This window comes from Alligator mississippiensis, chromosome 10, assembly GCF_030867095.1.
Source record: "Alligator mississippiensis isolate rAllMis1 chromosome 10, rAllMis1, whole genome shotgun sequence".
Taxonomy (NCBI): domain Eukaryota; kingdom Metazoa; phylum Chordata; order Crocodylia; family Alligatoridae; genus Alligator; species Alligator mississippiensis.
The window spans coordinates 62974167-62987953 of NC_081833.1; the positions used below are offsets into that span (position 1 = coordinate 62974167).

At 42.3% G+C, this 13787-nt stretch overlaps 1 protein-coding gene across 2 annotated transcripts in view; it reads right to left on the reverse strand.

The window, feature by feature from the left end:
- The window catches only part of BEAN1 (brain expressed associated with NEDD4 1), a 119958-nt gene that overhangs the window by 85506 nt on the left and 20665 nt on the right, over positions 1-13787 (reverse strand). The window contains exon 3 of one of the 2 annotated variants that reach the window (XM_014595617.3): positions 13544-13678. In XM_014595617.3, coding sequence (XP_014451103.2) covers positions 13544-13678 — 135 coding nt within the window. Of the gene's footprint in view, positions 1-13543; positions 13679-13787 lie in introns of those variants that run through there. The other variant, XM_059713885.1, reaches the window with a different exon arrangement.

Consider the following 13787-nt stretch of genomic DNA (forward strand, 5'->3'; position numbering starts at 1 on the left):
ACAATGCGTGCACGCTAAGCTTGCATCAGAATTTGGCCTAGGAATACTAGGGTCAAAATGATCATTTGGTCCATCCAGTGCAACCATTTAGGCCCCCTCTACATGTTACAGGTATTGCACAATTAACTGGTTAATTGCACAATTACCTGGAGACCAGCCACACATTCAAAGTACCTATCCCACAACAAAAAGCTCCAACCAGCTATAAAGTTAGACCTTGAAAATGTATAATAACTTTAAACTGGCTTCTAGTAAGGTTTAATTTACACGTGTAGCAGGGTCTCTCCTGCAGCTGGGATCCCATCAGCCGATAGGGCTCCTCGCCACAGGGTCCACCATGCCAGTGGGAAATCTTCAAGCCCTGGGAATCATGGGTTCTGTGATCCCCAAGGCTTGGGGATGTGTGAAAACCCAGGGTCCAGATAGGGCTCTGGGTCCCAGCTGCACATTAGACACATGTGGGACCCTGAGCCTCGCCAGGCACAAATATCTTACTCCTCATCAAAGGGGGTCTCGGCTGTGGGTGCCTGCTTCTTGTAGATGCTGGAGGATCCTAGGATTGGGCTCCCCCTACACTGGCAATTAGGCGCAGTTGGATCTAATGCATGATCCCACAATTGCGTCTCTTGTCATACACACATTGCATGGCAGGAGGCACGATTGTGTGGATTGTGAATTAGATCTAGTTGTGCCTTTACTTTCAGGTGTAGAGACGGCCTTAGTATGGGCCATCCATGTTTTTTGTTTTCAAGATTATACGGTATGTATCCTGTTAATCTGTTCTAGGACACAGTTAACAACAGTACTTCTCACTCCACTTGCTGTCTTATTCCTCTTCCCAAGTGCTCTTAGAATAATTAGAAAATTCTCTGAATGTATTTTTTAAACTCTTTCCTCAATATCACCCTATTTTCCCTTGTCCTGCTCATTTTGAGTTTTTCACTGAGTGCATATCTGCAGTATTACTATTTCTAAATTGAAATGGGTGCCTTGGGTACTACCACATCCTGGTGATGGTTAGTATCAGTAGTCTCTCTAACAGACACCACTATATCTGGTGTTATAAAAACTAGAACAAAAGGCTCTCATTTTTCCTTTTAGCCATTAAATGACTGAATGCAGAATATTAGCTTAGGCATTAATGACACAGTGGACAGGAGGTGATTTGAAAGTCATTTCCCTTCCACTCTATCATTAGTTTACTTCAGTGATTGATGTGCTGCCAGTGTTTTAACAAGGGTCTCTCACAACAATTTCCCTTTAGCCTGTGATAAATCCTAGTGTCCCTGGGCTGTGTGTGCATATATGGAGAGGAAAACTAATAGGTGGGGAAATGTATTAATTTGTTTTCCCATTTAAAGAAAAAATGCTGTCTCCAGGCCATAATCAGTGAAGGAGGCAAAAACATTGGGCACTTCTATGAAGTTCACTAGCTGGCGGTCTTTATCCTTTGTTCCTGGAAGCTGCCTTGAGCATATTGACAGCCAAATACACGGCAAGACTCAAATTGAAATGGTGCAGTCATCTGGAGAAAGGCTCTGTCGAGGGCCCTTGTATTCATGCTGGGGGTGTTTTATCATTCCAAAGAATCTGATTTATTCTAAAAGCAAATGTTATGAGCTACTCTAATGCATCTTAGGGACCATGAGGCACTGGTGAGAAGTCATCTTTGGCAAGGAGGATTTAGGAGTATCCATAGGGGGGTGAGGAATTCCCTTGGATAAACAGGGAAGACATTGGTCCTCCCTTTTTGACCACCACCTATTCGTGAGGCTGTTCTACAATATCCTATGGTCCGCGTGAATGAATGTGCTGTGCTGATCAATGAAAGTTGCAGGTGCTCGCCCCCCCTGGAAATCTATTTATGCCTGTATTTATATGAAAACCCAATAATCTAAATGGCCAATGACAGGCTTCTCTCTAACTAGAAACAATTAAGCAGCTGTATTCCTGCTCCTGCATGCATTGGAAGTAGTAGAGGGTGAACCTTACTGCTTTCCACAACTGATAGACTGTTTGTTTGTTTTTTAGGCCTCTGGCAGACATGCAATTAAAGCCACCTCCAGGGGTTCAGCTGATTTGGGCTCCCAGCCACGGGGGTGCATAATGCTTCTTTGCAGCTGGGAGCTCAGATCAGCTGATCGAAGCTGCTAGACATGGAGGATCAGTAGATCCCTTGACTCCAGCTGTGCCCAAAGGCTAGGAGCCCCAGTCTGCCACTGCTTCCAGTTGAGGGGGTTTATCAGAGTCAAGAGCTTTGAACCCCTGTGGATGGGAATGGCAGCTGATCATGGCTCCCAGGTTTGGGGGCCCAGCCTTGGAACCCTTGACTCCAATGGGCCTTGGGGCTGGGAGCAGCAAGCCACTAATCTGCACGTAGCCTTCGGAGTGCATGGGAGTCAACAGCTGGGAGCCCCAATTAGCCTGGCCACACATTCAATTAACGGTCTGATGGAAATTAGCCTTAAAGTTATTACGCATATTTTGTGTAATAACTTTCTGGCTTATTCCTTGCTTTATCCTGTTGTTAATTGCATTAATATATGGCTGGGCAAATACTTTAGACATGATTCATTGGTTAACCAGGTTTTAAGTGTAACACATACCAGGGGCCTTACTTGAAGCCCTTTATCTGACTGAAGCGTAAGTTTGAAAATGAAGTCACTGAGTCAGATGCCACTGAGTGTGGGGTGTGTTTCTTGTGACAGCAGAGAGATCCTAGACATAACCAGCATCTGCCCAGTAGAGCCCACATTATTGCTGCAGTGTCAGTCAATTAGTGGGCATTCTTCCCCGAGAAAGGAAAGTGCAGCAAAAAATGAAAAAGCGGAGCAGAATCCCACAGACAAGTAGCTATTGGGATAAATGGACTTTGGCAACAATTCTTAGTACTATGTATAGTATAGTATAGTATAGTGATATAATGCACATCTGCAAAATACCCAACAGTATCACCTGCTGCTTGGTAATGCAATTAATTGATCCTATTATAAAAGTGCGCCGCTAATTACATGGAAAATAGTTTTCGTGCAAGCAGCACTCAGAGGATTCAGTTGACATCTGCTGCCTTGTTTCAGCCATGTACAACATGCTTAATTCTTCATTCCTGCCTTTGGAAATGGAGATTGCAACACGAACAGCATAAAAATAAAAAAATAAATACATAGAAAATCTATGATCACAGTGATCTTTTTGGTAGATGGATCCCCCTGTCATCTTCACAGAAAATCAGGAGGGCTCAACTAGTCTACATGCAGCAGGATGGACCCACTGACCATACTCCATTCAACGCGCACTTCCTTCTGCCTGGTCCTGTTTTCTGTACTTTAATAGCTCTGATTCCTATAGGCCTCACAATCTTGAACACGTTTTTCTTCAGAGCGCCCCTGAAAGGGAGGAAAATTCTAAATTCCCCTTTGTAAAATGGACATGGCAAGGCACAGAAAGGCTGAGTGAGGCTTACCCAGGATCACACAGGGAGGATTGGTGTGAAGCAGGGACTGGGAGGACTTGAGCCAATGTTTGCACGTTCTGTATGCAAGGCTAAAGCAGGATTTGGGATTAAGCACTTAAGCTATGAAGTAAAGGAGAAAGTCTGCTGTATGCAAAAAGCCAGTGTAAGGGCTGTGCAGCACTGCCATGCCGTTTTCACCCTCGCAGGACTTGTTGTCGAGTGCTGCATCAGCCTCTGGCTGCCTTTCTGAACAGGGGAAGATTTTATTCTAAAAAGCACAAAACCTACTATGATGAAAACACTAAACCACAAAGGAATTATTATATTCAAATAAGGGAAAGAAATGACATGCCAGCCACATCACTGTTCTCCTTTCCATGTGTGTGGATGGAAGCTTGTTTTGACAGAACTCTATAAAGCTGAAATATCACTGTTTGCTTCTTTTTTATGCTGAAACTCCATCATTTGTGACATCCCTTAGATCCACTGAAGCTGGTAAAGGCTGAAATTCAACCTGTCCATACAGTAGTTTTACATCATGGTTTATAATGAGAATTATAAACCTGCATCCCAATGGAAACTCATTTTCAAAACCATCTGCTTAGTATCCAGAGATTTTCAGTTAAAGACGACCATATTGCATGGCAGAGATTTGGACTGTAGCCTTCCTTTGTTTGGGGATTAGAAAAAATAGACAACAGCTGTTCTTTCCTCCTTTTATTCTATCCAGTGAGTCCATCAAAATTATGGAACAGGTAAGTAATGGGCTTCACTGCAGAGCAATAATGCACATTCTTAAATACAGGCTCACGATGGAATTGCTGACTGCAGGCATCTTAACAGCATCATCTGAAAGGCGAATAAAGGCAGAGAACCATCCTTTTGGATTCCAGTTTTTTCTAGATTTGAACTTGGATCTCCCAGGATGTAACAATCAATCAAGCTTAATTTAGTTCTCTCACTAGTCTTTCAATTATGCTGCCTCTGGGGATCCTTTTGCCAACAGCTCTGGCTCAGAAAGAGAGATATTAAGGCATTCTTTGTCCTTTTAGGAAAAGGAACCCAGCTGAAGGTCAAAGTCTTCACCATGAAATCACTAGTTCGTTTTTTATGGTTTGTTTTTGTTTTTGTCTAGCATCTGGCCATGTCCCCAGGAGACGATGGCAAAATCAGATTTTTCTAGTGCTCTAGTTCTCCCTTTATCTGCCATGCTGTTGTTACAGACCAGCAAGACAATTGAAGATTTACAGTCAAACAGGCTAGGACAGACAGATCACGATCTCAGCTACACCAGTTTAAATTCAAACTAACTGCCTTGACTTGAATATCTCCTCTTTAGATTTTCATCACTAGACTTTATGCATTGTTCTTTAACGTCTACAGAAGCGTTTGTCAATAATAAAGTTTATAAGAGAAATGGTGCTGATGCCTGAAAAGTATATGAATTAATCAAAGTGGTTTGCTATCTTTTGTAGGAAAAGCAAGCTCTGTTAACCAGATTTTTTTTTCTTTTTTCAAAGGCTTTTGTCTCTATTCTTTTAAATTCATAAATGAAAATGATGATAATCCAAAGTCTTCTAAGATGTTAAAACACCCAAAAAAGGTCTTGTGTGACACATCTAATTACATTTTTAATCAGCATCTTTAAACATCATGACAAACTCCTTGTCCAGGAACATACAAAAGGAAGCGTGGTATGGATTAAGCTATTTTAATGGTGTCTTAAAGACGGCTGTTACCAGGGCTGAAATGGTAACAATTTAATTAGGGGATTTCTCTCGTTTCCTGTTGTCTCCATATCAGTTCTATGAAGGTTTTGCCATTTGTAATTATTTTTCTAAGTAGTCAGATATTTACTTTTGCAATTGAGGGTAGCATGACCTGTACTGAGACATGTGTACACTACAAATTAAATGTATAGCATGGCAATTCTGGCAAGTGTGAAAGTGCACGGGTAACTCAGTTGTGGGAGCCCAAACCCTCCATTCAAATGGAAAGGCTCCAAGGTCCGAGTGTTCTCACTGTCCATTGCCTTCAGTCGGTGCTCAGGGCTTTGCAGGATCAGAGCCCAAATTTGGGAAAATAATAAAGCAAGTTATTAGTGTGAACATAACTAAGGTCTTTTTTAGCCTGCAGGTCAGACTTTCTTTGGTCCCCAAGGCTGCCTTGCCTATATATGTGCTTGGGAGTGGGGTAGGGAGGCATTTCAATTAGGGCATTTCCTGGAGAGCGGCTCTAATTAAACTGCCTCACCATTATGTGTATTAAGCCCCTGCACGTTTAAGAATGGTCGTGGGATACTTTATCTAAACCTCTTTTGATGAGGTTTGGATAAAGAGCCCCTGTGGCCATTTGAAAATGTGCATGGCTTAATACACGAGACAGTGAGGCGAGGCTAAAGTATTCTAATTAGAAAGCAGAGTAGACTTGATTAATCAAGTCTGGTCCAGCACATTCTAATTAGAATACCAACAAGCATGTGTACAGGCAGCCCAATTTTTTGCGCACACAATCTACATTTGCTCATGGAAATCAGGTTTGTAATTTATAAGTGCAAATGCCAATCTAAATGTTGTTTCTGCATGGAAGCTGTAATTGAAAAGGCACCCCCGTACATCTTAGTGAAATGAGGACTGCAACATTCATGGAAGTACCAACTCCAGTTTCCCTAAGCACACAATCCACTTGTCTCATCCTGTTTTGCTAATTTGCATGGTATTGCTGTTTTACAGCTATTGATGTTACTTTCACTTCTTTTGGGGGATTGTATTATTTTCTTCAGGAGTAGTATATTTGATTTGATTTAATCTGTGGCTGTGCATTAAAACCTATTTACCATGATAATACTCCAAACTAGAAATGCAACACTAAACCAGGGAGGAGAGAATGCTGCTGCCATTGATTAAAATGCCTTTGTTTGCATTCGGCAAACTATTTTAGACCAAAAATACTACAAATAGAGGAAAATAAAACTATATAGAGCATTGTGACAGCAAATTTGCATTGTGTTTTATATATGGGACAGCCTTATCTCATATCTGATGCAGCTACAAACTATGCGGGGTATTTAACTTATTTGTTAAACTTTAGATTTTTGGTATTCTAAAACACCACTAAAAGATGCTTGGGTTTATAAAGAATGAGAGCAGAGACTCCAACAAATACATTAAATGCAGGAAAGGGAGAAAGATCTAAAGTACCCAAGTGCTATTGTGTTTGTAAGTAAATTAGATGATGATGAAAAGTTTTCAGCCTGCTTCTTCATTGAAGAAGACTTCTAGGGTCTTAGTACCACTTGGCCCTCACCTGAAGCAATCAGCTTAAGGACACCTGCCTAAACCATCTCTCAGTAACTTGAGGAGTGTTAACCCCCTCCCCCCCCAACAAAACAAAACAAAACAAAACAAAACAAAAAACAAACCAAAAACCAGAGCAGTCAGAACTAAAAAAAACCCCACCCCCCTCAGTAAACCAACCGGGAGGAAAAAACCTGATGACATGACCTACAGCTTTTTATTCATGAGAACTTCCAGTGAACTACTTTTGTGTCAAGTGTGACTTTGCTACCTCCTAACATTTTCAGGTATGGTGCTGGAATTAATTGGTTAGGCAGTTTAATATATAATGAAGGGAGGTTTGTACAGTAAGTGCCTTTGCACCTTACTTCATGCCCTACGGTAAAATAATTGTCTGATAAAGCTATTTCTGATTGTACCATGTGTTCAGAAACAAGGGTGATGAGAGGTATGTAAGAATTCTCATACACATCCACAGGACCTATTTTATGATTTGTTGGGATACGAATTGATAAGTAGCAAAAATGTCATGATACAAATAAGTCAGCTCTTCTACATGTGCATGTAGAATGAAGATATACAGTATTAAATCTACAGGCTGACCACAGGCAAATTTTTACTCTACAGACTGATTCTCTAGTCTCTCCCATGTGCGTACACAGGCAAATTCTCAGATGCAAGTCCTTGTTATAAGTGTTGTGTATATCTGAACATCTAGCTGTCAGTGTTTTATAGCTATTGCTCTTCATCATTCCTAAAAACTGAGACTGCTTCCCTTATGCTGCAATGCTGTCCAGGCTGATGCAAGATGGACATAAATGGCAAGCTGGTTCAAGTTCATATTGCTGAGATTTTTTGCCGGTTCTGGTGTTTTAATAGCCCTTGTTATTATTCAGCAACACTGGCACAAGTTCTTTGACTAGCAGAGAGGTGGAAGTGCCTGCTGTGGCACCTGTCTTGTCTGAAATTCTTTTGTGTCCAATGAGACTACTATGAAATGACAGGTACTAGTATCTAACTGTATGACACCATGCACTCAAGTCCAGCTGTGAACAGCAAATCAGTCTTTCCCTATAAAAATAATGAATTCTTCCTCTAGGCAAGTTTTGATTTGTAGGTGGCTCTGCCATAAACTGGTGTGACTGTAATACATGATCTGTTATTCTGTGTGGTGATTTTTTAGCATTTAACTCCCATGACATTTTCAGAGCAACTGTGAGACTCACTTAACCCTGTCTTTTGATTAGAACATTTTATAGGGCTTTTTTATTATTATTAACACTAAATGGATAGATTTGCAAGTAGATTTAGAAAAATCTTTTATATTGAAAATGTATGCTACGTCTGTCTGTGTGTATTCAATGCTTGAGACGCGTGTAATTGGTTGCTTTGTCCACTGTATGCATGCTATTTGGAAATAACATGAAACTTTTGAAATACAGGACTTCCAGAGAATTTTTAAAATGACTGGAGACTCGTGTCTACAGTCTGGACTAGGAATCACCAGTTCCCTCTCATTGGGTTTCTCACTCTGTTGCAATACAGCTCCTATCCCAGGATTAAGTTACAAGAAAAAAGAAACTGGGTCAGGTCTTCATCTCATTGCAACTTGCTTCTCCATAGACACCATTTGCAGATATTGCTTCTCTTTATTTCCTCCTGATCACTGGGATGGTTGTTGTTGTGGGACTTTACATTTGGTGCAAGGTCAAGCACCCAATTTCCTTCAGACTGCGTGCTGATGTATGGGACAGGTACTACAGCTGGGCAGTGAGTGGCTGGGTCAGGACCCTCGGGCAGCCCTGCAGCAATTTACATTGGCACCTCGGCTGCAACAGAGATGGAAATGGTTCTTGTCTCCCACTTTACACTGTGATAAACCCAAAATTTTTCAAATTGTGGGAGTGGCTCACCTCTACCTGGGTGGCTTAATGTAAAGCATTGATTTTAATAAAGATTCAAATCAGCAGGCAGGAAACCCTGATCTAAATAATCAATGTTAATTGTTTTTACATCTATATTTTGTAGCTATTTACCAAAAGAACGTTGATTCTCTCTGGTTGGTAGTCATTAAAAGATGATAATTTTTAGGTCAATATAGTCTTTGCACTAACTTTGCTACTGCTGTTTGCCAAATAGGAGGATATACTACAGATGTATACGCATTTTTTAAATTTAACATATGTTTATTCAGATGCTTAATTTTTTTAAACTTTTATATTATGGTAGAAAATGAGTGATGCATTTCTTGTTTATTAGATGACCATTTTTAACTTGTGGCATTCAGCTGTATTTGGATGGATCCTGGAATTTGATTAAAATGTACAAAAACAGCTTTTTAAAATGGGTTATTTAATGAATCCATCTTAAATATGTTGGCTACATTAAGAAGCCATAAGTTCATGGAAAAATTAAATCCAACTGATTTAATAAACAGAGGAAATATTATCTTTAGTTAGTAAGCTAAATTGATTTTCCTGGTCATCATATCCTTCGGGTTTTTAAAACTAAGAAATCTGCTCCTGTCAGATGCATTTTTGTTGATAGATTGGAGAAGTGAAAATGAGTCTTTCTGCTTTTTCACCTTTGCATTAGCTCCCCAAATTTAAATGAACTGGCTGTTGAATAGAACTAGTTAAATAAAGTCAAATGAAAGAAACACTCCCTAGGCTTGCAGAAGTAGCTATGCTGGTAAAAAGGTTGATTTGTCCAAGTCTTTCAGAGGCTTTGCCAGTGACTTCTTCCAGTTCAGTGGTTTGACTTTTTTTAAAGCTTTGGCAGAAAACATGTACTGGTTCAATGTTGTTTTATTTAATTTTAATTATTTGAATGAAATGTAAGTGTAAGCCTTAAAATAGCTGCCATAATTTCACACTTAATTTAGAAGAGGTTTATTTTAAAAACATATTAACATTACATTGAAATTCAATTTAAATAAAATTAATCCTATTTTTAAAATCCATGTAGCACCTGAGAAGTGGGCTGGTAGGTGCTCAGGTCACTCACCGCAGATGTGGGAGACCCAGACACAAGTCTTGCAAGTCTGAACTAAGCAGAGCAGGACCTCAACACTGGTTGTCCATAGTCTAGGGAGCCGTCCCCTAACCACTAGGCTGTTTGGGGTGGGTCAGTCAGTCCTATAAAGCTTCCCCAGAACGATGTACTTCTATGAATACTTTTTGTTGAAATGGCATTTTTCAATGAAAAATTTCTATTGACAAATTCCTGACCGGCTCTAGCTTTGGCTTAATTAGGCTTATGGCTGAGAACCATACAAATACAGATTTCCTGAATATGGTGGTAGTGTCCTTATTAAATGCTCAGCTACAAACACACAGCCTTTCTGCACTCAGTGGGTCTGAGCTAAGGCCTGTGCTGTTTTATGGCCGTGCTGTAGGCCTTATTGAATAGACTTGAAAATGTTAAATCTGGAAACTCCTGAAGAGATGGTGTGTGAGATTGAGCTGCATGTGCACTGAAGCGGGAAGCTGCTAGATGTAACTAGGGAGGCCTGATATATGCCTGGTGAGAATGAGGGAGGTTTACAGTACTTACAAGCCACATATCTGGTTTCCCAGTTCCAGACAGGATAACAGAATTACAGATTTCATAGACATTAGGGTTGGAAGGAACCTCAGAAGATCATCCAGCACCCTGCCCCAGGAATTATAACAAACAAGCTAAAATTATGGGGCATTAAGATTAAGGGTATAAAGATAATTTAGGTACCAGGTATTGCCTAATTAGAAAAACAGGTTTGGCACATGAATAGTATTCTGATTGGCTAGTAAACATATGACTCACGCATGACCTAAGTAGCTAACTATGTATTAGCTAATGATTGGACTAACTCTATCCATGGGTACATATATGCAGAACAATGGAAGACTTGGTTCTGTGTGTTCTTACACTATTCCTTGTCAGCCAGCCTGATCACCTGGCTGACAGCAAATAAAGCTAATTTGGTTGTACTTAACTGGGTGCATCTAAATGAGATGCTTTACTGTAGTTTACTGCGCAGAAAGCATGTGTGTCTACACGTGCACATGCTTACTGTGCAGTAAAACTTGCTAATTATTATTAAATCTGTTACTTGCAAATGCAAGTAGCAAATTTTCTTGTGATTACTAACTGTGCACTAGTGGTCGTGTAGATGCATGACTCGGAGCAAATGTGGTCCCAGCCAGCCGGCGCAGGAGATTGCTCCCTAACCCCGGAAGCTGCCTGTTGCTGGAGGGGGACGGGGGTCTGGCACTGGAGCCCAGGCAGGGATTATGTCTTCCTGCCCTGGCAGCAGGGAGCTCCAAGCCTCCCCACCACTCCTAGATCATGATCAGGGAGCAGGGGCTGGGACATCCTTATCTCCCAGAGCCAGGTCTGTGACAGTGCAGCTGGTGCTGGGGGATCCTTATCTCCCAGCCTGAGCTCTGCAGTCACGGGGCTGGCAATAAGAGATCCTTATCTCCCAGCACCAGCTCTGTCCTAGGACTGGCGCTGGGAAAGCCTTATCTCCCAGTTTTGGTGAGTTGTTGAGGGCTGCAAAAGTAGCTCTGCTCCTTGACAGGTTCCTCTTGGGACAGAAAGTCCCTCCCCTAACCCCTGACCTGTGTACTGAAAGTCTCTCCCCTTGCCCCCAGAAATACTGCTTTTGGGAGGAGAGGGGTTGCCATCTTGGAACTGGAAACCCCCCCCCATATCATATATTAAAAGTCAAACATCATGTTTTAATTTTATTACATATTTTTGTTCTGATGTGTGTGCATCTGAGTAGTGTATATAGACATGATTACGTAACAGCTCAAAAATAAAGTCTTATTCTTGTATATTGTGTGGGGTGTGTGTGTGGAGGAGTGTGTGGGCTGTGGTTGGGGGGGTGTAGGATGAGGGGTGTAGGTTATGTGGGGTGTGTGTGGGGTTTGTGGGGTGCAAGGGAGAGTGGGGGTGTGGGGACCCCCATATGCCTTCCCCCCCCAAATAGTGCACAGCCCCTGCCACCCGCAGCAGCAGGAGGCAGTGGGCCCTCGGGGTGTTCATGGCCTGTGCAGGCGCAGCTGTCTGGCAGAGCCCAGTTCCAGCCAGTTCTGGGAGCTTCATGTGGTGGTGGCAAGGGCCAGCCTGCATGTATCACGCGGGCTCCCCACGCTTCACGTACAGCTCCCAGGACTCGTGTGCCACAGGGGGAAAGCTCCACCTGATGGAGATGGTGGCCTAGCCCTGCTCCCTACCGCCACATGCAGCTCCTAAGACTCCACCGGGAAGCAGGGAGCAGCACGTGGCAGCAGGGAAGTGGGGAAGACAGCTGGCTCCATTGCATGAGGCTTCCCCCCAGTGGTGCGAGTCCTGGGAGCTGCAGTGCACGTGAGCTGTGGGGAGCTGCATGCAATGGATCCAGACCAACCTGGGCTCCACACTCCTGCTGCCCCAATGGGTGCAGGCCCTGGGGTCCCAACAGCCCCAGTGCCACACTCCATACTCCCACTCTGCTGTAGCTTTCCTCTGCTCACTGCTGCTTCCCTACTTGCCCGGAGCGAGCGGTGCAGCAGGGACACAAGGAGGAGCTTCTGGAGTCTGGGGAAGCTGAGCACTTCCCCTGGCGGCTGCAGCAGTGGCAGCAGCAGCCCTACCTGTAAGCTGTGCATGTTGGCTGGGGCCCTCCTGTGCACGAGGGTGGGCATCTGTGGGCCACATCCAGCCTGCCCCTGTTCTAGGGACCCCTGGCTGCCCAGCATCCACACTGAGGCTCTTTGCTTCTCTGTCTGAACTTCTGTACACGTCGGTTTTTCTCTCAGGAAAACAAACCTGGGAGAGTTGTCTTGGATGATATCTGAATGTATGTATGCAGTCTTTGGGTGACGTGTACGTGAGAGTGTTAACTGAAAAAAAACGATGGCCATAGACACTCCTGGCATGTAATGAATAATAGAGCATGCTCAGTCCTATTAGCGCTTTGTTGGGTGGGGTGGGGTTCTGACACCAGCTCTCCTTTGGGCAAGATGCTGTCAACAAAATATAAATATTTAACTGAAGATCTCCTGAAGTTTGCAATCAGCAGTTTAGTGAGAACAAAAACCAAGGAACAGGCACATTTCAGGTGGTTAAAATTGCTAATAAATGGTTATCATGGACTGTGTTGCACACTTTTGTTCTTCATCTATACTTGATATTTTATCTGAATTTATTGACTAGAATCAGCAATGCCATAAAGTACCTGAAGAGGACAATATTATTTTTTAGGCATATTGTTTACAGCTTGCACCATACAGTTCCTTTGAATATGTTGGATGTCCCAGCTTTTACAGTCATTCCCTATTTTTTCCCCTTCAATAGTGTTTTAACAGATTGAGGATTTATTTATTTATTTGCGTTAACATTTCCAAATACCGAGTACCTGGCCTGTAGCTACTTCTCTATTGGTTTCACATAGCTGCTAATACTTAATCATACCCAGCACCAATGAATGGCTTCTTAGAGATTCCCAGCTTTTGGCTTATACTTCCCTTTTATCCGAAACTGGAATTTCAGCATCCTTCACAAAACGTTAGCTCAATGCATTCTTAGCAAGGCTAGGTCTCTTATTTCTACTACTGTTGATATTTGACCACTCTTCCACTTCAGCATAAATGAAATTTAGACAAATAAATATAAATGCAAACATTCATATCTGTACAGCCTCAAACCGAAACAAATCTAATGAGAGGTTTAATACTGGAGAATGATTCAATAGGAACACAGATTTATGCTCATAAACCATTCCCCACCCTTGGATTTAGGAGGAAATTGAAGGGTAACTCACTTGAGCATGTTAGTTTGATGGACATGTAGTCTCTTCCACAATCTTTCTTGTAGTGACAGCGCAGCCAGTTCAGGAGGCAGAGTCCGTTACCACACTGGAGCTCCTCTTTTTTACAAGGCAGAATGCTCTGTTCATCTGAAAAGAAGAGAAACAATGGATGGCTTTGGCAGCGCACATTTCCTACCTGGGTAACAATGCTACAGCTCTCTGGAAAGCCAATTTTCCTTTTAACCACCTTTAAAAG